At 41.0% G+C, this 26,452-nt stretch overlaps 1 protein-coding gene and 1 long non-coding RNA gene across 3 annotated transcripts in view; one reads left to right on the forward strand and one right to left on the reverse strand.

The window, feature by feature from the left end:
• The window catches only part of NYAP2 (neuronal tyrosine-phosphorylated phosphoinositide-3-kinase adaptor 2), a 346,323-nt gene that overhangs the window by 154,097 nt on the left and 165,774 nt on the right, over positions 1-26,452 (reverse strand). For both annotated transcript variants that reach the window (XM_089328956.1, XM_002712507.6), the window contains one exon: positions 13,375-14,469. In XM_089328956.1, coding sequence (XP_089185082.1) covers positions 13,375-14,469 — 1,095 coding nt within the window. The remainder of the gene's footprint in view (positions 1-13,374; positions 14,470-26,452) is intronic.
• On the forward strand, positions 13,294-23,776 carry LOC127491689 (uncharacterized). The gene is made up of 3 exons (XR_011387083.2): positions 13,294-13,436; positions 22,844-23,002; positions 23,389-23,776. It is a non-coding gene; the product is annotated as an uncharacterized LOC127491689 (long non-coding RNA).

A 26,452-nucleotide genomic window follows, 5' to 3' on the forward strand; every position in this document is an offset into this window, starting at 1 on the left:
AAGAAGGGACACTGTGAGGCAATCTATCTTCATTTCTTATCTTCAAAATCTTTCTTAGACCACTTTAGCAATGTCAATGTAACTTTCGTCATTTTAACACGTCTCTCTTGTCATTAATCAGTGGTAAGTGGTTAATAATTAATTAATCCAGAGAACTGTTTATGGAGATAGAGACAACTTTGATGATAATTTAGAGCAAGGCTTCATTTCAGCCCTTACTCTATTGCAGGATGCTAACAACAAAATCCTTTCCAAGTATCTAGTTCTTAGTTGTGTCACAGAACAAAAAGACAGTAGAATTATTTGCACAAAGTATTGTGGATGGATTTAGATTTGGACAATACATGGATGCCCCTACTCTCTTCTTCATGAATTTTTCTGTCATTTTCCTATCTTTATTCTTTCGTGCACTAATTGTATCAGCCCCATATGGAAGAAAGGAATAGCTTCAGGAATGCAAATGAAACCTGAGCAGTAGAATATAAAGGGAAAAGTTTCTCCTCTACCAGCAACTGTTAGAAGAATATTACAGATTTCTAGACTTGGATTTTTTCTTTTAAGTTCTTCCGGATATGCCTGGCTAGACAGTATATGCTGCTTTAAAATCCACATTACTAACACTCCTTTTTCCCCTCTTAGAGTCTCTTTATTATTTTTATTGCTTTCATTTGGGAATAGCAATAGCCCAGATTCTCCAGTTGATTGCTTATTCTACTAAGAGTGGAACATTTAATTAACCTAGCACCCATCAGCTAAGAGCAATGAGTTGCTTCAACCAAGAAACACCATGTACCACTACAGCCATTTTATTAAACTTTGAATTGTCATCCATTTACAGAACTCTGAAAAACTGCTTTTCTTAAATGAATAAAAACTTTCAAATATGTTTATAACTGGTATCCATCTTTTGCCAGGGAATACACGTGTTCAAGACCACCAGTCACATAACAGCTCCCTGGATTTGCAGTGCCTTTCTTCCAAAGAGGTTAAATGACTTGTGTTATTTAATGTATTTTCATTTTCCTTACTATCTGAGTTCAGTAATAGATAATGTTATGTATATTGAATCCCTTTTTAAAATATTAGTTTCTTATTTTCCTTAAAATCATACATGTTTTTATTTCCAAATATCTAAAAAGGATCAGTTTCACAGCTTATTCATTTGTACAGAAACTGATGATGATTTGACATCCACAAAAAAATCCACATTTAAATGCTTGATGGCTACATTCTTTATACACCTTACCCTCACCTCAATAAATCTGCCTGGAATGGAATGGCTATAATTTTAAACATGCTACTTAAGAGCAGAAATGAATCCAGCCATCAGCATATCTCCTTTTTAGCTGATTGACTATATTGATTTTTATGTAGAATTTTCTAAGTCATAGAAAATTTTTTTTAACTTAATGGTATATGGCTTTTTCTTTCCCTTTAAGTTCAATAGCCTTCTCAGCTCACTAGGCCTATTAATTTAACAAGTTCAATAAATATTTACCATGGTTCAACTTTGGGTAAGATTGCATTGGACCAAGTGTTAGAGAAAGTAAACTAGGTAGCAGAATATGACTCTTGCTTTCCCTGTCCCCTTGTCTTAATGGGAAAAAGAAAAAACCTTCACAGCAGTGTAAGTCAAATCCCATTTCAGAATTGCTCAAAGACAATAGCATAGGAATAACTCTGTAAAGAGTTGTTTGACTTGACTGGAATTGAACAATTAGATTAACAATTGTTTCACAAAGTTTCTAGGAAAGTGAGGACAGCAAAGAGCCCAGAGGCCGGAAGTTTGTTTGGGAATTATATAGATCCTCTAATAATTTACCAAACCAAACAAGAGGCCAGAGGGGACTCACAATTTTAGCTTTTGAAACTTCATTTGAAAAATGAGAAAACTAAGTCACTTAGACTAGGGTCTCAAAGCTTTTTAATAGTTGAGCCAAGATGGCAATCATCTCTGGTGTCATCTAGCTTGTTCTACAAGTCTGGATCACACTCCAAAGTAGGACAGGCATTGGGGAATATGATGTGGCTGGCAGAAACCCCATTACTACTACCTAGTATTTAGTTACTTGTGGGTGTCAAAATGTCAATAATACATGATAGTAAATAAAACCCAGAAATTAAATTTCCTATTTCACATCAATAGACAAGAGGCAATTAAATCAGTACTTGAATGTTTTGTGTGTATGAAATTAAATACAACCGAGGGAATCTTGGCTTTAAAAAATAGACTGTTAGAGCTTCACTCTGAAATGAAAATATTTCTGCATTTTGTAAGTCTAAAGCAGGGAGGATTCTTCTTAATGGAGAGATTTACTGATTTAAATTGCTGACAAGAAATTGCACTTAAAGATTCAGCAGCCAGAGAATATAAACACAGGGGTAAGCACGTCTGCCTGCATCAATCAAAAACAGCTGCAGCCTACCCCAGAAAGGTAAGCAATTATTTATGAAATTATGTCTTCTTCAGTGATTCTCCATTGCAATTCTGGAAGACACTGAGTGAGAAAAACAGACAATGTCATGGTCCCAATTAACCAAAGAGTTGCATTCATTTTGAAAATCAAGGAATTTTACTTATATTCTATTTGACCTCATCATCCTGAATAGAAATGTGTTTACCTTTAAAAATGATTATTAAATAAACCAGCTCATTCCTGAAGAAGTGTATTTTTTCTTTCAATTTTAAACATAAAATGCCTGGCTCCATCAATGACACACTAACCCAAACCTGAAGAGAAAAGAGGTGGCACAAAAAGTATTTGCAAAAGGCTCTTCTGGAGGCTTTTTGTTTGTTTTCCTTCATTCAGTTTCTGGGTTGGTGTTGCTAGGGCCGTCACGACCTTTGAGCATTGGCTGGAGTTTTGATTAATTGACTGTTTTTCTCCTTTAGGGTAGCCAAGAGCCATCAAGTCATGGCATAGCTAAATAGCCAGGATGCAAGCAGCCAGGACAAAAAACCCCTTATACCCCTGGAGCTAGAATCATCTACTTAGTAGTAAAGTATTGAAAACCTGACAGATCAAAAAGCCGGCACATATATCCTTAAGCTCTGTTTAGACACACTGAGGTACGTGCTCATATCTCTTTGCCAAGTCATCTGGATGATTCTGAGGCCAGTGGGCAGACCACATGCCTTCGGAAACAGTTCAAAAGCCCAGGGGGCAGAGCCCATGGCAGGGCCTGAGATATTCCAAAGTGAATTTTGGAGCCTGCTGAAAAGATTTCCTACGGTTTCCTACATTGATGTCAACTGTCAAGTGGTTCATGTCATTTGTGTACAGATTTGGCTTTCTCTTATTAAGCAGATATCCCTGGGAGTGAGAGCAAAATGAGACAATAGAGTTTTCATGGTAACTGCTAAATGTTAATGGCACTTAGGGAGAGAAGTTGAGGATAAACCATCAAATATTCTGGATTCAAATCCCCGGTTTAAGGACTGTGTGACTGCAAGTTGTGACTCGGTTTCTTTCATCTTTCAAATGGCAATGTTAATAACACCTGCCTCAGCGTATTGTGGAGGTTGGCATATTGTAAAACGCTTAGAAACTGTCCAGTGTAGAGAAAGTAGTTGCCACTATTTTAATGGAAATCTTTTCAAGGAAAGGGTGGGCTGCTGCCTTCTTCAGTCAAGTCCTCACTAATGGATTCTCTGATGCCTCCCACTTTGGGCTTCAATGATGAGACAGAGACATTTTCCAAGAACCTCATCACCTCCTTCCTCCTTTGACATTGTCATCCCTAACTCCTGAGATCCTCAGTCTGTTATGACTACCTCATTGCTCCATTCGAGTCCTCACTCCACTCTTCCTCTACTCCACAACAAAGACTCCTTTCTCTTACGTTCCATTGCTTTCAAGTTACAATATTCTCTCTGCTCTCCTACACTGCCTAGGTGATGTGACTGGCTATCTTTTCCAGACACCACATCCCTGTTATGAACCCTGGCCCTACCACAATCTGGCTGGTACTCTCCCTCAAATGGTCTGGGCTCATTGAGACAGATTTCTACCACATGCTCTGACGCCAGCCCCAAGTCTCAGATTCCCTTGCCTGCCTGACCACCAGCATCATTTCCTGTCTGACACAGCTCTCCCCAGCAGTGCTGAGTGCTGAGGAATTCTGACAAGGGAAGTGTTACAGTCTCAGAATGACTAAGAAGTTCAACTAAGACCACAGACGAACATTCATCACAGATAGCCGGTATACCGCAAGGCCCAGTGTTAAAGTTTCTGGAATACATATTTTGCTTTCTTTCTTGATCTCTCCAGATGACTCTGACTATCCTCTCTTGCAAGCTTCCAACTAGTGAATAGCTTTGTAAGGAAAGGAAGACAACATTCACTTATTTCAAGTCCTATGTATTTTATTTTCTCCCTTTTTTCTCTTACATAACTCCTTGTTTTGCATTATTAGATAAAAGTATTTTATTATATGCTTCACTTGCATATAATAGATGATGATGCTAATAATGAGGCATCTGTCCTTGATAGAAAAAGTAAAATAACAACAGCCTAGGCTCAATCCAACAGGCCCATGCTAAGGCCTAGGAATCTGTATTTTTATTGACTTCTGGGTAAAAATGAGGGATCTTCAGAAAATGTATGGGAAGTATGTAATATTAAAATTTTTTGCTTTAAAATATATATTAAAATAAATTTATCTTTTAATTCCATTTTCCCACAAGCTTTTTGAAATACCTTTGTATCATGCAGAGGGTGTTGGGCCATTGATCTAAACTTTTTACATCTTTTGCCTGCTGTACATTGATATATCTGAAGATCTTCTCTAGAATCTGAGCTTGTTTCCAACACACAGATCTGGGAGCCTCATCTATATCTAGTCCTAGCTTGACTTCCCTTTCAAGGTGGTGGGAAGAGCCTTGCTAAGCTAGAAGCCAGTGTGAACCCACAGCGTGAAACTGTAAATAGTAAGAAGGGAAAAGATGTAGCAACTAACAAACTGCAAGAGAGGAGACCTGAAGATTTGAAAGGATTGTCTTTACCTAGAAGTTTAACAACACTAACAGCCTTGGCCCAGCCAGGCCTTTTGGAATCCTCTTTATGATATATTCTGAGACATCTGCATGTGTTCTGGATACAGCCCAACTCCCAAAAACCTTTGGAGAATCCGAGAGTTAAAAGGGTTTCAGACCTAACTCCAGGCTTGGCCTGGTATCACTGAGCTATCACACATACAAGAATTCTTTCCAAAGTCAGCATGCACGCAGGAAGGCAGTCACAGGCTGAGTGTTCACCATTCCCACTGCAAATGAGAGATCCAAAACTGCCGGCTTTTCCCTCCACCCTTCCCCCGGCTCCTCAACACCTGTTCTTGTTCTACCCACTCATAGTTAGCACCTGCTTTCACAGGAAAAAAAGAAGGGAAGATAAAGTTCTGAACTAGTTTGCTTGCTAAGTTTTTACTAAAAAAAGTATTTTAAGTAGGCTAAACAAAATATTTAGAATTCCCAAAAATAAACTAACATTCATAACATGTTTTCCAGGGCAGTTTACCTTCTGGGAAATTGACATTCCTGATTTCTTAATATGAATATAAGAGTTCCATTCAACACTTAGTAGGTGTGCTAAAGTGGCCTTTGGAACTAAAGGTCATGCAGTCCCAGCTCTGAAAGCCTCCCACTTTAACTACTTAAAAGTCTCATCACACAAGGTTAGGGACTTGGTTTCCAGGTCTACAACTGATAATGACAAGAAGGAAAAGAGTAAAAGGACAGTGGCGAGAGGGTGGAAGAGAGGAGGAGAGAGCACAGGTGCATCAATCAAACTACTTGAAAGAAAGAGAGGGGGCAGGAAAACCACAAGAAACAGACACCAGAATTTAAGTAAATTTAAATTTTATAGCCCTAGAAGGCTATTCAGATCCATGACCTCAAAAAGCTCCTGAGGACATCCCAGCAGAGCAATAAGCTATTAATACTGTGTCGCTGCTGTTACAAATGACCTGAAAAAATGATAACCACCAACCACTGTGTAAGACCTCTTCTATTAGGGGCATCTTGCTTGATACTTTGCATTGGCGCATAGTAGGCACACAGTGACTCTTACAACAATGATCCCAAATCATAAAATGGCTAGGATACGTTAGTAGATCTTTCCTCTTTTCATAAAGCAAGGACTGTATACACTGTATAAAAACAGTAACCTGCTTTTAAGGACTTCTTTCCAAAATCAATGTTATTTTTTTAAAAAAATCCTTTTATAATTAAAAATTGTTTTTTTATTCATTTAAAATTTCACCTGAAAATTAGATTAGTAAAAGCAGTTTCTTCACTAGAAAAATTTAATACTTTAGGCATCAGTGACCTCATGTGACTCCTACTTGGAGAGAGAGGTCTGTGCATGTGGGAAGTATTTCTAAGTGTTAAGGTTTTGTTTTGTTTGCAAGTGTGATCAGTTTGTAGCTTTTATGTAGGGTTCTTGAAAGAAAGTCAATGAATAAGAAAAGATTACATATGTTTCCTAACTTTTTATTTCATCAGACGCACAAGACCCATATATAGCCATAATTGTAAAAATAAAACATGACATTTAAAACATTAAGTAGCAATATTTTTAAAGGCAAAAAGATGTGATTCCTTGGTAAAAAAAAATGCCTGGACTATTGTGGGATATTGTTGAATATGAAGTAGCTTTTGCCAACAGCAACCCACCATTTTTCTTTTACCAATGACAGGTGACTGGGTCTGGGTCTTTTTTCCTCACTCCTTCTGATCCCTCCTCTCTGGGTGCACCTTGCTGTGTGCTTTGTGTGTTGGCATCACATTTGTTTACACACTCATATGACCCTATGTGTGCATTTCTTTTATACCTCTTGAGGTCTTAATATATTCATTTGTTCCTTCCCTTTGCTGTTTCATGTTTCTCTTTGTTCTTAAAATTTTATTTACATATCTCCTCTTACAGCTCTTTATCTTATTCTTTCCTTCTAATATACTGTACAATTTAATTATATTCTTCACTATGCCTCACATTTTTCCATAGGAATGTATATTTACCTCATTTGCATTGAATATGAACTGGATCCTTCTTTTAAAATATATATATTGTCTGGAACGCTACGGATTAAATCTGTCTCTCAAAACCCATGTGTTGGAAACTTAATCTCCAATGCCACAATGTTGGGAGATGGAGGGAGTCTTATAATAGGTGATTATAGGGGCCGGTGTGTGGTGTAGCAGGTAAAACTGCAATACTGGCTTCCCATACAGGTGCCATACAGGTGCCAGTTCAAGTCCCAGCTGCTCTACTTCCAATCTGGCTTCCTGCTAATGTGCCTGGGAAAGCAGCAGAAGATGGCCTGGGTACTTGGAGCTCTGTACCCGTGTAGGCAAACTGGAGGAAGCTCCTGGCTCCCGGCTTCAGATCAGCCCAGCTCTGTCCATTGTAGCCATTTGGGGAGTGAACATGTGGATGGAAGATCTCTCTCTTTCTCTCTCTCTCTCTCTCTCTCTCTCTCTCTAACTCTGCTTTTCAAATAATAAATAAATCTTTAAAAAATAAATAAGAGGTGATTACATCATGACATTATGCCTTGTTTGAATGAATTAATGTTTTATCGGAGGAGTGGGCTACTTGTTTTGAGAGTGTATTTGTTAGAAAGGCCAGTTCAGCTGTCTCTGCCCTTCCACCTGCTACCGTGGGTTGATGCAGCATAAAGGCCCTTGTCAGGTGCCAGGGCCGTTCCTGGACTTTCCAGCCTCCATGACCAGGAGCCAAATACATCTCTGTTCTTTATAAATCACCCAATCTCAGGACTCTGCTGTAGCAGCAGCACAAAATGGACTAAGGCAGGAGTGGGAAATATGTTTCCTCTTTTTTAATTTAATTCTGGATACCATTTTCTATGATGCATAGAACTTGATGTGTCCAAAAAAACAAATGGCCCATTCATTACCTGGCTGTTCTAAAGGTTCAAAATCATAACAGATGTATAAAGTAAGAACATGTAAGAGGAAAATAAAAGTGATATTTAAATTATTATTTGAATTTCTGAAGTTCTGTATAAAATATACTTGTGCTTGGCCTATTTCTCCTGTGAATAGAAAATATTTCGGGGCCGGCGCCGTGGCGCAGTAGGTTAATCCTCCACCTGTGGCGCCCGTTCTAGTCCCTGCTGTTCCTCATCCAATCCAGCTCTCTGCTATGGCCTGGGAAAGCAGTAGAAGATTGTCTAAGTCCTTGGGCCTCTGCACCCACGTGGGAGACTGAAAGAAGCACTTGGCTCCTGGCTTCGGATCAGCGCAGCTCCGGCTGTTGCGGCCATTTGGAGAGTGAACCAATGGAGGGAAGACCTTTCTCTCTGTCTCTTCCTCTCACTGTCTGTAACTCTACCTCTCAAATAAATAAATAAATAAAATCTTAAAAAAAAAAGAAAAGATTTCAACAATTACCTGCTGAGGTCATCACTTTGGCATGACTCATTCTGGAAAAATTTTGAAAAATATTAATAATAACTAAGCAAAGGAAAAATTATTAGTTACATAGCCTATGAAATATATTCATTTTATCATAACTAAAACACATAAAATTTTCCAATAACTGGAAAAAGACATACTCCTTTAACAATGTGAAGCAAAATAAAAAGTATTCATAATCTACCACTTTTGACTCATTTTATCTCTTTGCTATTGCCTGATCTTCATCACCATTTATCTTAAATATTTAAGATAAGAAATTATTATAGGGGCCGGCACTGTGGCACAGTGGGTTAATGCCCTGGTCTGAGGCACCAGCATCCCATATGGAAGCCAGTTTGAGACCCGGCTGCTCCACTTCTGATCCTGCTCTCTGCTGTGGCCTGGAATGGCAATGGACGATGGCCCAGGTCCTTGGGTCCCTGCACCCATGTCAGGAACTCAGAGGAGGCTCCTGACTCCTGGATTCTGATTGGGGCGGCTCTGGCTGTTGCAGCCATCTGGGGCGTGAACCATTGGATGGAAGACCTCTCTCTCTCTCTCTGCCTCTCCTCTGTGTAACTCTGACTTTCAAATAAATAAATAAATAAAAATTATTACATTAAGTGTGCCATTTATGTATTATTTAAAACAAAAGTTAAATGTATAAAGTTTATTTTGTATAGATTTCTTTAATTAAAATAAAGATATTTTTAGATTCAATAACAGAATATTTTCAAAATTTTTTTCCATGAATGTCATGAAACACACAGATTCTAGTCTTTCAGTCCTGAAATGTAAAAGATTCCTAAAATGTAAGCAAAATGGGATTCAGAATTCATAAAATTCGTGAATGGTTACTATTTCTCATCACTTATTTTTTTTTAGAGATTTTGTTTATTTATTTGAGAGGTAGAGTTACAAACAGTGAGAGTGAGAGAGAAAAGTCTTCCCTCCGTTGGTATACTCCCCAAATGGCCACAATGGCCGGAGCCGCACCCATCCGAAGCCAGGAGCCAGGAGCTTCTTCCTGGTCTCAAATGTGGGTGCAGGGCCAAGCACTTAGGCCATCCTCCACTGCTTTCCCGGGCTACAGCAGATAGCTGGATTGGATGAGGAGCAGCTGGGACTAGAACTGGTGCCAATATGGGATGCTGGCACCGCAGGCGGAGGATTAACCTGCTCTGCCACGGCGCCAACCTGCTTATCACTTATTCTATCTCTAAGATATTGACAGGTCTCTACAAATCCTATCCAGTAAGAATAAAGGAGAATCCCGTATAAGTGTAGAGCAGTAGCAGTGACCACTTAACTCTCAGTTAACAACAATTTTGGTTTTTCTTTTAGCATTGCAAAAAGATTCTGAATGTCCCTATGATGACATGGGCATCTGTGTCTTTCTACTTTCCTCTAGAGTCAAAAGTAAACAGCAATTTGATTATTCATTTGTACTATTTGCATTTTTTTCATTTCCATTTACATACAGTATCAAGGTTAATGTAACTCAGGGCATGACTTCTCTCTGAAGAGTTGATTCATAGTTAATAGCACAAGGGAGGAAATTTAATCTTTGGGTCACTAAACACTATCAAGAGCCTAGATCAATTTTCCATTCACAAGCTTTGTTTTAGAAGAATGCAAAGCTCATGTTAGAGTCGGATGAAGAAGTCTGGGACATACACACGTGGACTTAGAGTCCAACAGATGGACTTTTCTTGAAATAACTTCATTAGTTAATCATTTCTTTCACGTGTAGTTTCTTTAATTGGCCTAGCTGCCAGCTGGGGCTGTTAAGGATCCTCTAAAGAATTGATAGGTAGGGAGAAAATCCAATAATATTAGCAATTCTAAGATGAAACCTCTATCACTTCCACACTATTGATTATGTATTGTAAAAGTAAAACATTTTTGTTAAATTTCCCCTCATTATTTTTTAAAGTTTATTAATTTGTTTTCATTTATTTGAAAGGCAAAATGACATGAGAGAGAGAGGAAGAGAGATATCTTCCACCTGCAGATTTACTCCCCAAATACCCACAACAGCCAGGACTATGCCAGGCCAAAGCCATGAACACAGAACTCCATCTAGAGTTCCCACATGAGTGGCAGAGACCACAGGACTTGAGCCATCACCTGCTGCCTTCCAGGGTGTGCACTAGCAGGAAGGTAGACTGGAAGTGCAGTGGGGCTCAAACCCAAGCCACTCTACTATGGGATGTGGTTATTCCATGCAATGTTTTAACCCATTCTGTTACAGTACACACCATTTTTGTCCCTTACTCTAAAAATCTTGCTTGATCTCTGTGAAAACCAAATTAATCATGTAAAAGACACTTAAAATTAAATTATTTAGAACTCAGGATTTCCCAACCTAAGCACTGTTGACATTATAGACAATATAATGTTTTTGTTTTTTTTTTTTTCCTTTTGGTAGCATGCTGTCTTGTTCCTTGTAGGTTAACAAGGATCAAACAGCGTCCTCCCCCTCTACCCAATAGATGCCAATAACACTTTCAGTTATGACAAGGAATAATGTTACAAGACATTGACAAATCACCCTGGGGGTGAAGTAGCCCTGAGAACAACTGCTCTAGAAATAAGTTGTTTCTGATTTTTAACTCAATTCTTAAAATAATTTGAAAATAATCTTATGTATCTATGTAACTCCAGACCTGCCAGACATATGAGAAACTTCTCTCTTTTGGTTCTCTAAATGAAACAATTTGAGAAGAATGACTTCAGAAGCTTATGTTTTCATATATCGCTCTGTGTAAAGGGGGATGAAAAGGATGAGTGATTTATAACTATCAATAAAGGTTAATTATCTAAGAATGCCATCAACTTCGTCATCACAACTTATGGAGGATCTCTTCAAGGAAAACTCTCATTTTGAATATGAATCATTTGAGATGTAAATAATTAGTTATCATCATAAATGACTAGGGAATTTTTAAATTTTATTTATTCATTTGAAAGAGAGAGAGGGAGAGACAGAAGGAGAAATCTTCCATCTGCTGGTTCATCCCCTAGGATGGCTGCAATGGCTTGGACTGGGCCAGGCTGAAGTCAGGAGTCAGCACCTTCTTGCAGGTCTCCCAGATGGGTGGCAGGGGTCCAAGCACATGGGCCCTCTTCCCCTGCTCTTCCCAGACCATTAGGAGGGAGCTGGATCGAAAGTGGAACAGCCAGGACAGGATCCATACAGGATGGCAGCATTAGGTGGCAGCTTTTACCCACTAGGCCACAATACCAGCCCTGACCAAGGCATTTTTAGATAAGGGACAGTAGTGAAATTAAATGAAATGGACACAGTGAAAATGAATCCAGATCTATTTTGACTTTACCATATACTTGTGAAGTGATTTGAGGCTAATAAAAGGTCCAGTGATTCAGATAGAGAAAATTTCTAGGGCTTGGAAATTCAGTGGTAAAAAATAATATTCGGGCTGGCGCCGTGGCTCAGTAGGCTAATCCTCCGCCTAGTGGCGCCGGCACACTAGGTTCTAGTCCCGGTCGGGGCGCTGGATTCTGTCCCGGTTGCCCCTCTTCCAGGCCAGCTCTCTGCTGTGGCCAGGGAGGGCAGTGGAGGATGGCCCAAGTGCTTGGGCCCTGCACCTGCATGGGAGACCAGGAAAAGCACCTGGCTCCTGGTTTCGGATCAGCGCGGTGCACAGGCCACAGCGGCCATTGGAGGGTGAACCAGCGGTAAAGGAAGACCTTTCTCCCTGTCTCTCTCTCTCACTGTCCACTCTGCCTGTCAAAAAAATATATATATATTCGCCACCTCAATTTTCCTGTTATTTGTGGATGGGTCTATGAAGAGCGCCTTAGAGTAAGAGTGAATTATGATGAGTTTTAGAAGAGAAACAATGAACTTATTCTGATCTGCAGAGGTAAGAATATAGTAACATGAATGCAGAAAGAATCCTTAATTATGTTTTTAAGTCCTAAAGGCTATCCTGTTCAAATTGCTTTCTTTCCAACAACGTTTCTAATACAGGTTAGCACAAGCAGTCTTTTCATATAAAATAAGTCTTAACATTTAGCAAGCGTGTGTTTGGAAGTCTGAAACTGTTCCTGCCTGGCCAGTCGAGGTGTTCACCAAACAAGTCCATGGCAGACTCTGTTTCCTGTTGGACCTTCCAGGGCCATTGTAGGTCATTATAAAAATTAAAGAATAAGAAAGGAAGGGGGTGGGAGGCAGTGATGGAGCAAGGACTAAAAGCCTCAGGTCCACATTGACCTATCACCTATAAAACATGGAACAGGCCTCCATTTCTCTGACCAGCCCTGCCTGGACTGCTGGACACACCACTATCTGAAGAGCCCAGCCACCGGCCTGAGCTCTCCCCACACCTGCCAGTCTCTCTCCCCCAACTCAGCAGCTCTGCCTCAGAGTCCAGTCACTGCCTCTGCCCAAACCCCTCCCGGCTCACAGCGTTATCTCGCAGGACCTTTCAAACTAGCCCAAGCTCTCCCTCCATCTGGGTAGCACAGACCCCCAAGCCTCTTCCCACCGCTTTGTACTAGATGAACCGCTAGTCTGTAAGGGAAGGCGCTTTTTCTCAGCGGGTGTTCACCTGGGAGTGAGCCCCTCCCAGGTTTTCGGCTTCTGAGTAAGCCTGGTCTGGCTGTGGCTGCATACTCTATCTTTTCTTTCCTTGACAGGCATGAGGGAGGACAGGGTGGGGCATATCACTAGGCTCCTAAATCTCTATATCCAGTTCATGAAATTAGTTCACCTTAAAAATAAATACAGAATTTAGATTGTGCACTTTATTACTTTAATTCACTCTTCCTCCTAAGGTATGCTATCGTGGAAACTGTGCAGAGTGCACAATTGTGCAGAGTCCACTGCTTTGTTTCTCAAAGGTTACACACTCTGCACTGGGCGCAGGATCTGGTTGGGTCAGGGCCGCCCTCTGGCCCCCCCGGGCCGGCCGGGCGTGCGCACTTACTCTCTGCGGGCTCCTTGGAGCGCCGGCCGCTGGACGACTTCCTCAGTAGGCTGCGTCCCGAGGTAAAGAGGCTCGTGAGCTCTTCCAGCGGGCTCGTGGGCGTTCGCGAGCGGGAGCCGCCGGGGGCCGCCCCGTGCGCGCTCACTGCCGCGCTGACCATCTTGGCCCCGTCCTGCGACAGGGGCCTCGGGGTCGAATGAGGCACTGAGGGGGAGCTCCGGGAGAGGCTGCCCGAATGCACGGCGTCGTAGGGGGGCGGCCTTTTGAGGCTGAGGGGCGTCAGGGACCTGCCCATGCTGACCGGCGAGGGCGAGGTGGAGTGGCTTTTAGGGTAGCCGTGGGGAGACTGGGTTCGGTAGAGCGTGGACGGGGGCGGAGGGGACGAGGAGAGCACGGAGGTGGCCGAAGCGGGTCCGAGCGCTGCGCCCGGGTCTTTGTCCGGTTTGGGGTGTCCCGAGGCGTGCGGCGGCACGGAGGACGGCGACGCCCCGGCCGGCTGCTTCAGGTAGGACACGTTTTCCAGCACTGGGAGCTTGGTGACCTCCAGGGGCGTCAGCGGGGACTCGTCGGAGTTGGGGGAGCAGTGCACGGGCGCGGGCGGGAACACCAGCAGCGGGGGCCTGTGCGACAGCAAGTTGGGGAAGGGCGGCGGGATGTCACAGAGCAAACCCTTGGGCGTGCATGGCACTGAGGACTTGGCGAAGTCCAAGTCAGGCACCGTGGGAGTAGCACACTGCGAAGAACAGCTGTGATGGTCGAAGTCGCACTTGGCGTCTTGGCCCAGGTCGTCGAAGATGGGGTATTTCATCTCCTCGTAGACGGCCTCGCTCTGGTCGTCGTCCTCTTTCCTGAAGTCTCTGAGGATGTTCCCCACCATCTCGATGTACACGGGCTCCTCTTCCTCCGGGTCTCCCGCGGGGCTGCTCACCTGCGACAGGGACGCGTCCCGCGTGAGCGACGTCCTCCGCGGCCCGTGCTTCCTGATGTACGTCTCGTCGAAGGAGGTGCTGAGCTGAGTGTTGGGGTTCCGTTTGGGTTTCGGGGGAGGGATCTTCTTTGAGTATTCGTCGCTGTGGGGTCTTGGTTTAGTTGACACTGAAAGAAGAAAAAGTAGAGTAAAATAGGTGAGAATAAATAGGAAAAGTTTATAGTAAAATAGATGAGGGTAATAGGAAAACTTTTAAAAAAATGTTTTGCTGAAAAGAGCAGTGAGCTTTATTTCTACCTTGAGGCTTAGGTGAAAAATCCACCAGACGCAAGCATTTCTCATGTTTAGAAAAATCTGATGATAGAATGATAGTGATTCTTATCTTCGACCTCATATTAATAATCCCACACTGATAAAAGCATTAAAAGTCGGGCTATTCATCCCTAGGCCTTAGAATTTCTAAATAGAAACTTCGAGATGAAACATGCCAGATAAAAACCATCACATATTTTATTAAAAATTAACTTGCAGGAACTAAGTGAGAAAGAAACTCAGGAGAAAAAAAAAATATCTAGAGAGTCTGTTAGTACAAATGGCCACCATAGAAATCTAGCCCTTTTACTGATAGCGTTAGTACACAGGGAGAACATTTTGCTTCCATTTAGGATAAAAACTTTTTTAGACTTATTTAATCTCTATCTTAGTTCAAATAAATAAATAGCTTCTGTACAGATGGGACTGATATTACAGGGGAAATTGATGTGAAAATCTTCTGAGGCTAGACAGTTGAATCTCCAGGTATTGTTGATTATGGGGTATTTGTCTGTTTTTGTTCATAAGATCTTTTATGATATCCCGAATGTGGTCTTGCGATGAATTTATTAGATATGTTCCGCTGACACATCAGCAACTCTTGCGAGTTTTCAGAGACTTACCTAGGGAATTATGTGTACCTTTCAAGAATAACTTCTGGAAATACATGATAGACATGTGAGCCATCGCATCCCACTGGCTGCTGTCAAACATCTGTGGCTGAAACCAATTTTTCAACATGCATGGAAAGTATGGGAGTATTATCTCATTATTTCATTTATCGCCATGTGATTATAATGGTAATCATTCTGACGCATTGGTGCAGCAGGTAGTTGCTTATGGTAGATGGCGGACTGCAACCTAAGCTGACTGTAATTCACAGGTGCAAAACTGTGAGCAGGTATCAGTCTTCTCAGTGATTTGCAACTTCAAGAGGGGGATCTAGAGGCACAAATCAGGAAACACTGAATTTCATTTTTCCAGCTGGCATGACTTATGACACGGGAGCTTTTGTGAAGCTTATTAAAGGAGAAGGAAGTTCTTGAAGATTAGGCAGGGGTGGGCTGCCCCAACCATCAATCATGCATTCAGAAAGAGGGAACCAATCACACGTTCTAGTAGTTACTCTGTATTTTACTTTTTAAGGTGGTCTCTCACTTCAATATCTTACTGGTTTTTGACTTCAAATATCCTGTCCCATGTGCCTGTGGTGATGGTTTTACTCACTGTTAACAGCTTTTTGGTAAGGGAGGTTCATAATGTATCTAGACATTTTAAACTCATGCTAGTAAAAACTAGATATCATTTTCCAGGGAAATGCAGCAGCTAAGTCCTTGGGTACCCAAATTGAAAAGCCTAGAGATACAATGGTGAGAAGAATGCCTAGTCAGTCATTTCTTAAACGAGACCTAAAGTAACCAACAGTTCTCCGTACCACTCAATTTGGCATACATTTTGCTGTATATATGAATTTTCATATGATTTAAATAAATCATCAGATTATATAAAACAATCTGAGTTGTGTCTTTGCCCTAATAAAGTAAAACTAAATGGATGAACAAGGCTGGCTAAGCACCAGAAGGAATTCAAAAGGATTTGAACTTGGGAAAACAAAAATCCATCCAGATTGTTCTGAAACTGTTTTCAGTCATCCCCAACCATAGGGGATCACTTTAGACTAACGAACTGAAGCCCCAGGAAAATATCTGCCAGTGACTACTGGGTACTAGGGATTGGATGGTGTGAGATAGGCAGAATCTTTAGAGGAGAAGAATCTGAATTGCAAGGTGCCTTATAAATGGGGTGCAAGCCTAACACTAGGAATTAGAGTGTGCCCATGAGATGGATTACCATTTTATATAGAAATAGTAACAAGTATAGTAAAATGTTCATTCTTCCCCCTCTCAGATGGTAAGAGATCCCTGGTAGATTTGGGTGGGGCATGGTATTCAGAGAAGGAAGAACAGATGGAAAACCCTGGAACAGCATCCCTCTTTGCCACAGAAGCTGGCCTTTGGAATGGGCAAGACAGTTGTTTTGGTTATGCTCTAAATGTGAGCAAATTACACTTTATTTTGTTGGCCTGAAGAAACAGAAAAAATTCAAGACCTCAATATATAAGAAATGTCAAATAGCTTTTGAAAAACAGAATTAAGAGATAAGTTTATTTTGGTAGAAAACAGTTTTGAAATCTATGCAGTTGTTTGGGTAATATGCATTTTCATCTTTTTTGGAGACCACTCATATATGAAGATGGAGTTTATATTCTGAAAAATAACATATTTAGAATTAAGATAGAACAAACTGGGGCTGGCACCATGGCGCAGTAGGTTAATCTTCCACCTGTGGTGCTGGCATCCCTTAAGGGTGCCGGTTCTAGTCCCAGCTGCTCCACTTTCAATCCAGCTCTCTGCTGTGGCCTGGGAAAGCAGTGGAAAATGGCCCAAGTACTTGGGCCCCTGCACCCACATGGGATACCAGGAAGAAGCGCCTGCCTCTTGGCTTTGGATCAGAGCAGCTCTGGCCATTGCAGCTACTGGGGAGTGAACCAATGGAAGGAAGACCTCTCTCTGTCTCTCCCTCTCACTGTCTGTGACTCCACCTTTCCAATAAATAAATAAAATATTTTTTTAAAAAAAGGTTAAAAAAAGATAGAACAAGCATCTATTATGAAGAAATTTAGACAATTAACACTGAAGGTTTCAGTGCCAAACCAAGTGCAGATACTGTCTGATAAGATACTGTCTGATAAGATACTGTCTGATATGGTGACTGTGAGATGATCAAAGTTGACAGTTGTGTTAACTGAATTGTGACCCCCTAAGCACCAAAAACATCCATATATTGAAGTTCTAATCCCCAACATGATGGTATTGGGAAGAGAGTCTTTGGAAGATAATTAGGTTTACATGAAGTAATGGGGATGGGAGCCTCATGGTATGATATAAGAAGACCTCTCTCTCTCTGTCTCTCTCTCTCTCTCTCATCCCCTTTCTTCCTAATTTTTGAAAACACAGGAAGGAGGTGTCAGTCTACCTGCCACATAGAGAGTCTTCCCCAGAAGAGGATCATGCTTGCACCTGGTTTCTAGCCTCAAGAACTGTGAGAAAAGTAATTTGCTTCTCAAAAAATTTTAATTATTTGAGAGACAGAAAGAGGGAGAAGAGAGAGACAGGCAAACAGGGTAACCAAAAGTTCTCATCTACTTGTTCATTCCCTAAATGTTCACAGTGGCCAACACTGGGTCTGATTGAAGCTGGTAGTTGGTAACTCAGTTCAGCTCTCCCAAGAGGGTGTCAAGAATCTAATTATTTGAGACATCGCCTCTGCCTTTCCGAGTCTGTGCTGGTAGAATTCTATAATGAGGATCCAGAACCGGGAATTGAACCCCAGGACTATGATATGGGATGTGGATGTCTTAACTGCCAGGTTAAACACCCACTCCAGAAAAGAAATTTCTATTGTTTAAGCCACCTGTGTACTTTTTTATAGCAGCCTGAGCTACTGGAGAGAACAGTATATTTATTGAGCCCTATGTGAGTGCTTTTTACAACTGAATAATGAGCTCCCACTTTAATTTTATCCTTTGGCACTGGTGCACTTTAAATAGCTTTGCTATTTTAGGAATTAAACAAGCCTTTCTCAGCCTTTTAAATTCCTCCTGCCTCCTGTCCCATCCCTCCTCACTTCTGGAAACACGTCACAGAGTGCAAATTCGGGCTACATAGAGAGATGCTCATCCCAGACACCTGCCTGGGAATACCCTTCCACCCCACTGCCTGTCTTTTAAGTTCTCAGTCTGACTCTCCAGTCTCTAACTTGTGCCAAAGCACTTATTCCTGAAATCTGACCCGTGTGCTGTCTGGCTGTTGTTGTCTGATTTGGCAGACTTACTCTCTGCTCCACCTCCTTCTGTGGGTCCACTAGCTGAAGTAATTTACCAGCCAGCTTTGCCCAGGGCATCCCTTACTATCTGGGCAAACGTACTCCTCTTCCCTTCCCTATCTGTTGAAAAGAGCCTAGTGCAGGCAGATTCATGCAATTCAAGCATTGTTTTCTTGGTGTTAATTCAAAGATGAAATGAGGGCATGAGGATTATTAGAGAATACAGTGTTTTGTAAATTAGAGATGTTACATTTCTTCAATACGGGGTGGGGGGCACTTTTCTCCGGACAGTATCTGTTTTTTCATTCCACAGTCCCATGTAACCTCATAGTTCTCTCTCTGGAAAATCAGAGGAGGAAACAACTGGTTTTCTAATAAGCTGTTTTCTTTTTTTTTTCTATCCATTTGCCATGTATCATCTAGTTTTACCTTGGCACAAGTATTAAGTAAATAGTTTATGGGGCAATGAAAATGTGTTTCAACCATTTTATATGCTTTTTAAAACGTTTATCTATAGGATGAACAGTTTGGAATTTTAGGCAGCATTGCCCCGTAATTTATTCTAATTTAACCTCACTGTAAGGAATTAAAATTAAAGGAGGCTCCATTTTAAAATGTCATTTCTTTATAAGGTACTTAAAATAGTCATGAGTTACATAGATAGATGCTAAAATACTGCTAATAAAAGACAATAAAAATCGCATTGCAAATTTCAACATTTAACCAAATTCAACCATGATATAAAGGTGATTTTTATCACTCTTTAATGAATTTTAAATGGCTTCTAATAAGCTCAAAGACAGAAGCAGTAATTTCTGCTCGGCTCTAGAACACAAATTTTAATAGTTAAAATAGTTTAATGACAGTAGCACTGAATAAGCAGAAAGTGACATTTTTGAAATGGAATAGCGGAGCACCAAGGTTTTGCATAGCTTTCCCACATGCCCAGATAATCTCTCTTTCGAAGTTAATTTGGGAAATTCACCATGTCTTTGTCAATCTGTCCTTCAGAGACTAATTGCTTTCTTATCTAAACAAAAGTATAAGGTAAAAGTATGCTTTTGTATCTGCTGGCGTTCTGGACTCAGAATTGAAAAAAGATCCACAGCACAGCACAGCGTTTCTACTCCTGAAGACTCTGGCAAAAGAATCCCAGAATTCCGAAGCTCCTGGAAATTACCCAGTTCAAACTCCACAGATGGCGGCACTTCGCAAAGTTCAATGGAAAATGGAAATTAAAAATATTTTGGTAAAAAATACATTGAAATTCATTCATAGTTTTTTCAAAAGACACATTTCAATGAACATTTTGAAGACGTCCCATATGTACAGATATCACATTTTTTGCACAAGATAAACATGTAATTGCATTTTCCACAAACATTTTGAAGTCTCTCATATTATTGATGAAGTAGGAATTCCTTATCAACTACATTTTTTAAACTCAGATCTTCAATTCAATCTTCCACTTTTGAAACAAAGGAAAAAATGGGGGCAGGGAAGCTATACAATTCATTAATCTGCATTTGATAAAAAATAGCATTTTAAAGCTCTTCACCAATTCTATGCTAGGAGACTATAATTCTGTATGCCTTCTTACAGAGGCATATTTGAATAAGCAATTCAACCTGAAAAGTCTGAGTTGAGTTCACTGAAAGGAAGCAATGTCCATGCCTCCTGATATTGGAATTGGCTGTTCTGGAGGTGAGAGGCACACTTCCCACTGTCAGCAGAATAGTGCTCCAGTAACTCTTTTTTTTTTTTTTCTTTTTTTTTTTTTTTTTTTTGACAGGCAGAGTGGACAGTGAGAGAGAGAGACAGAGAGAAAGGTCTTCCTTTGCCGTTGGTTCACCCTCCAATGGCTGCCGCGGCCGGCGCGCTGCGGCCGGTGCACCACGCTGATCCGATGGCAGGAGCCAGGAGCCAGGTGCTTTTCCTGGTCTCCCATGGGGTGCAGGGCCCAAGCACCTGGGCCATCCTCCACTGCACTCCCTGGCCACAGCAGAGGGCTGGCCTGGAAGAGGGGCAACCGGGACAGAATCCGGCGCCCCGACCGGGACTAGAACCCGGTGTGCCGGCGCCGCTAGGCGGAGGATTAGCCTAGTGAGCCGCGGCGCCGGCCCTCCAGTAACTCTTTTTACACAACTCACAACCCATGGCTTTGAGGAATATTTTTATCTTCCGAAGTCAAAACCACTCAATACTATCCACAAAACTGTGGGATTTTTTTGTCTGTGCTTTGTTTTTATTAAGGTGTTAAGGGACAGCAGTTGTAAATGCTGTCAGTGTGATTACAGTAGGAACAGGAATGTGTGATACTGTACAAAAAGGACTGGGATGTGAGTTACAGGAACTGTGTTGTTATGCTGGTTCTGGTGACAATGAAAACAGCATTCAGATCAATGTTTGGGTTGAACAAAATTGTAAGGCAGGGATTGGTTCTTGAAGTTGAGCGGGACTGAAAGAGAGCTGACTCAAACTAGAAAACATGCCTCTAATCCCCAGTGAAGATGCATAATGTTGGGCATGTAACTTTAAGGTGCATTTTTATTTACACTCACTTCATATATATATATTTATTTATTTATACTCACTTCATATAATATATATATACATATATATAAGACTTCCATCACAATAACTGTTCTTTGTATTACTCACCTCAACTCACTAGCTATAAAATAAAACTGGACTCTATAATCTATATTTTAAAAAGTGAATTAAAATAGATTAGAAAATGTAAATACGTTTCATGTAATAAGGATAAATATTATTTCTTTAAAAATATCTATTGATAAGCATGTAGAAATTCCCTAGGTCACACATATTTATCATTGGTTATGATAAGGAATGTCTGAACAATCCTAAAACCAAAACTCTTGATTAACAGTCTCCAGCAATGACTCCATCAGTGCCTTCCCTCCCTATGTGCACATACATTTCCATCAATAAGACCTGCAGTCTGTATCTTCTTCCCTTGAATCTGCCAGCTTACATCTTCTCATTAAGGAAGTCAGCTGCCAAGTAAGAAGTCTGACCCCCCAGATCACCATGCTGTGGGGACGACCAAGAAATCATGGTAAAAAGAACCAAGAAAGAGAACCATTAATGAAAATGAAGCAGCTGTCATATGACCCCAGAACAGCTATCCCAATTGTCTCCCTAGTAGATTAAGCCATCTAGATGGGATAGAAGACGTTTTGGAAATGTGACAAGCCATCCCCACTCTGTCTTGTTGAGTTCCTGACCCACAGAATCCTAAGCAGCTGTTTTTTTTTTTTTAAATGTCTTAAATTTTGAAGTAGTTCATTATGTCGTTTTTATACACCTGGAACTGACACCAGAAATGGGTGTTGCTATAACAAAAATCTGAAACTTAGCATCAGCTTTGAGGCTTGGTGGCAGCAGAGGCATGAATGGCAGTGAGAAGACTATAAGGATTCTGAGATACGGGTGAGGAATTTACTCTGGCTGGAAAAGGGAGAGCCGGGTTATAGACTGGGGGGACATCGGTAAGTCTGCTGCCTGTGTTAATGTAGAAAATATGAAATATGCCTCATATAAATTGTAACCTAAGGAGATTTCTGGAAAAATGTAAATGTGTGAGTTGATTTATTTTTATTATGTGTGATAAAGGGTCACAAGAGATAAGAGATGTCAAGGATAGAATCTCTCTCTTCTCAAGAAGCAATGAAAAGTGCAGCTCCAATTCAGTATTTGTCACGAAGCATTCTCTGGGAAGCAAAAGGTTTCAGAGTGAAACAATCTCAGGGCAAAGTCAAATGCAGAGCTCTGCCTGTGACCTGTGGCCTTGGGAGAAAGTCAGATGAAGGGTGTGGCTAGAAGGCTCTCTGTGGAAAACAGGCTTACGTTTCAGTGAACTCAAGAGCTCTTAAGAATGTTATGGGCTGTCCCTCAATATTCCTCAATACCCTGAAGATAAGCCAAAGTAGAAAGGGATTTGTCTCAAAGCAAATTGTGGTTCTGTCTTTAATCTAATGAAATAGAGTCTAATTTGCTTCATTGAAAGCTCACAAAGCTTTTAAAGGAGGCTTCCGACTTTGATGAAATGGTACTGTGACAGTTCAAAATACAGATTAAAGTAGAAGTTTTAAAAATGCTTATTTATTTTTCATTTCACTTGAAAGGGAGAGAAAAATCAGGACTGGGCCAAGTTGAAGCCAGGAGCCTGGATCTCTCATGAAGTTGATAGGGATCTAAGTATTTGAACTATCAGCAGGGTGCTCATTAGCAGGAAGCTGGATTGAAAACAGAGTGGGCAGCACTCTGATATGGGATGTGGTATCCCTAGGGTGACTTAACTGTGCTACCATATGTCCACAGGTGGAAAACAGATGCAAGAGCCCAGAAAGCAAAATCAAGATCCAGAGGAGCAGAATGGAGCCTTATCAGCTCATCATTTCTACTCTCCGAGCAAAGAATCAATAGACCTCACGTGTCTAACTGGACTTCTGGATTGCTATGGGCCAGTGTCTTCTAAGAGTATGTGCCTCCCTCTGCACACTCTGCAGTCCCTACTTTGTTGAATAAGATTGTTCAATGCAGTTGTCTTGTTCCTGACCCATTGTTATATGTCACATTGTGTAGTGCAGATAAGTTGTACTTTTTGTTCCAAGCCCTTACACATAAAAAAATTTCAGCCAAAGATCTTGCATACGAAACTGCATAAGAATCCTCATTAATTTGGACATGATTTAGATGATGAAGTCCTGGATTTCAAAGTGATGTAGTACAATAACACTTTGGGCAAGATAGAGTATATTTTGCCTAATGAAATATTGTGGCTAGAAGACAAACTGTGGTGTTGATCTTTGAATATAACCACCCTCAATTCCTTCCCTCCTTCTCTGCATTTCACCTATCAATAGGTGGAGTCTATTCCCCTCTCCCTGGATCTTGGTTGATGTTTTGACTTGCAGAAGTGACATGGCAGAAGAGACATTCTGAATCTTGAACTTAAGAAGACAGACAGCTTTCATTTCTTCCATCTTTGAAGCCAATTACCATTTAAGACCTTTTTGATCAACAGCTATGAAGAAGTCAACCTAGTTATGTGAAAAGTCGATGTGGATAAGAAAGGTGGCCTAGACGTACAAGTGAAGCATTCTTTGATTTCCAATCTATCCCACCAGCCATTGAGTCCAGTCACATGAGAGACCCTAACCATTATCACATAGAGCAGAGGAACCACCCATAGAGCACAGGTCAACACATGGAATAATAACAAATAATAAATTGTTATTTTAAGCCATGGCATTTTGGGTTGGTTTATTACATAGCAAAAGATAACTGAAAAATTCAAAAATTAATTTCCTGTGCATGTGGATATCTCATAAAAATATGTTATTGTCATTTTCATAGAACTAAGATACAAATTGTACCCTGGGGATACAAAAAGCATCCTTCCAGAATATAGAAATTAAGGAAGTAAGACTCCCTCTGAGTATTATAAAATCATCACCGGATGATTCATAGAAGAGATATTAAAAGTTATTACATACTTTCTGGTCAAAAAGATTGGATTGAAATGAGGGTGAAAGTATTAACACAAATCAAAGAACAACCAGAATGGAGTTTGCCACCCACTGGGCTGGTGAAACCAGGAGCCTCATAGAGCAAAGCTTGGTGGCTCCCCACGGTAGTCCCCAGGGGATCTTGTCCCCTGTTGCAGCTCTGTTGATGGAAACAGGCCCAGCATGCAAATGGTGCCTGAAGCTACTACATATGTGATTTTTATGAGTCACTCTTTTTCTAACTTCAGACTCAAGAAGAACTCTTCTAGTAATTTTAATTTGCAAAGTGTTATGCATATGTTACTCATTAGGAACCAGCAAGATGGGGTAGGCATTTGGTGCAGTGATTAAGATGCTACTTGCTGTGCTTGTAGCCCACAACCAAGTCCCTGGGTCTGAGACCTAGCTCTGCTTTTAGTCCCAGGCTCTGCTCCTGATTTCACCTTTCTGTTAATGTACACCCCGGGAGGAAGCGTGTGTTAGATCAAACAGTTGGGTCACTGCCACCCACCTCTTGAGACCTAGGTCCTCCAGGATCCAGGTTTTTGCCTGGCTTAGCCCTGGCTATTTTGGATATTTGGTAGTGAACCAGATGATAGGAGATTCTGTCACTCTCTGATGTAAAAAGAAGATAAACTCATTTTAAGAAAATAATAAATGAAATGGAATTCTGGTTTCATATATCCCTCTCTTTTGAGTTTGGTAGCTATGACATCTTGATTATTTTCTGTTGAGGAACCAGTTAGATATTTTGTGAGCTTCCAGATTGAGGCCAGTTCTGTGGGTGAGTTTGCCACACCCTTTTGGGAATATCTATCTAGGTAGACAGTCAACATTCCTAAGGAGATAACCAGTGTGTATCATAAGTTTTTTAGTTTGATGTTTCCATCCTAGGGCAGTATACACATCCCTCTCCTGCCCTAGACTGGGAAGCCTGTTGGAGTTCACTTATGAAAAATAGAAATAGCAGCTTCCCAGCAGGCATTGCTGTGGCTATTGCACTTCAGGCTCTCAGATTCCAAGTACCATTACATAGGTCTGGAATGAGTAGAGAAAATAACTGAGGGCCGGTGCTGTGGCGTAGCGGGTGAAGCCGCTGCTTGCAGTGCCAACATCCCATATGGGTGCCTTTTCAAGTCCCGGCTGCTCCACTTCCGATTCAACTCTCTGCTGTGGCCTGGGAAATCAGTAGAAGATGGTCCAAGTCCTTGGGCCCCTGCACCCACATGGGAGACCCAGAAAAAGTTCCTGGCTCCTGGCTTCGGATCAGTGTGTCTCCGGCTGTTGTGGCCAATTGGGGAGTGAACCAGCAGATGGAAAACCTCTCTCTCTCTCTCTCTCTCTCTCTCTCTCTCTTTCTCTCTGCCTCTCCTTCTCTCTCTGTGTAACTCTGACTTTCAAATAAATAAATAAATCTTAAAAAAAAAGAAAAGGACTGAAGGACATGCATCCCACAGAGAGAAGAGCTCTTCTGCAAGGATAATCCTAGTTGCTAAAACATTGGGTTCCATAACCTGATAGAAATGAAAAGCAGAACCTAAAATGGTAGAAAGAAGGCAAAGTATAGTGAGATGAAACAGGATTTGCCTTCACACAGATCTGAGTTTCAATATTCTCATGGGATATACTAAAGTGATCTTAACCCATTACTTAATTTTGAGTTTTTTAATCTATAAGCCAGACATAATTATTGGGCTGATTGTGAGGGTCAAATGGGACAATGAACATGTTCATTTAAATGCTTAGAAGAATGCCTAAAATCTGGAGGAGCCTCAATAAACCAAGAAGTTTATTCCTGTCCTCAGGAATACTTGTGTCCCCTATATGCAACTTCTTTTGTGGCTATTCAGATATCATCACAAAGAGCAGGTGTTTTATCTAGTAGTTAAAACACTTACATCCCATATTAGAGTACCTGGGTTCAGTTTCTGGCTTTGGCTCCTGATTATGGCTGCCTGTTATTGTAAATACTCAGAGGCAGCAATTATGACTAAAGTTATTGGGTTCCTGTCACCCATAAGGAAGGACTGGGTTGTGTTCATGGTTCCTGGCTATAGCTCCAATCTTGCGCCAGCTATTACAAGAATTGGGAAAGTAAATTTGCAGATGGGAACTCTCTCTCTCTCTCTACTTTATTATTAATTAATTACATTTTTTAAAATAATCACAAATGTCACCTCTTCATAAAGTCTTACACAACCAACTAATCAGACTTACCATTGTTGGATAATTCTCTTGCTTTCTTCTTGATTGGAATATGTGAGCTTATATATGCCTGTTTGTGTAGGCTTTCCTTTTCCTGCTTGGCTACAACCTCCTTGAGAATAGTAGTCCCCTGTTGACATTAATCTGTATTGAATCATTAAGATAAAGTGACTAGAATATCATAGGTTTTTGGAAAATATTTGTCCACTGTTGA

Source organism: Oryctolagus cuniculus, chromosome 3 (assembly GCF_051225735.1).
Source record: "Oryctolagus cuniculus isolate XC-2025 breed Fujian yellow rabbit chromosome 3, ASM5122573v1, whole genome shotgun sequence".
NCBI classification, from domain to species: Eukaryota; Metazoa; Chordata; class Mammalia; order Lagomorpha; family Leporidae; genus Oryctolagus; species Oryctolagus cuniculus.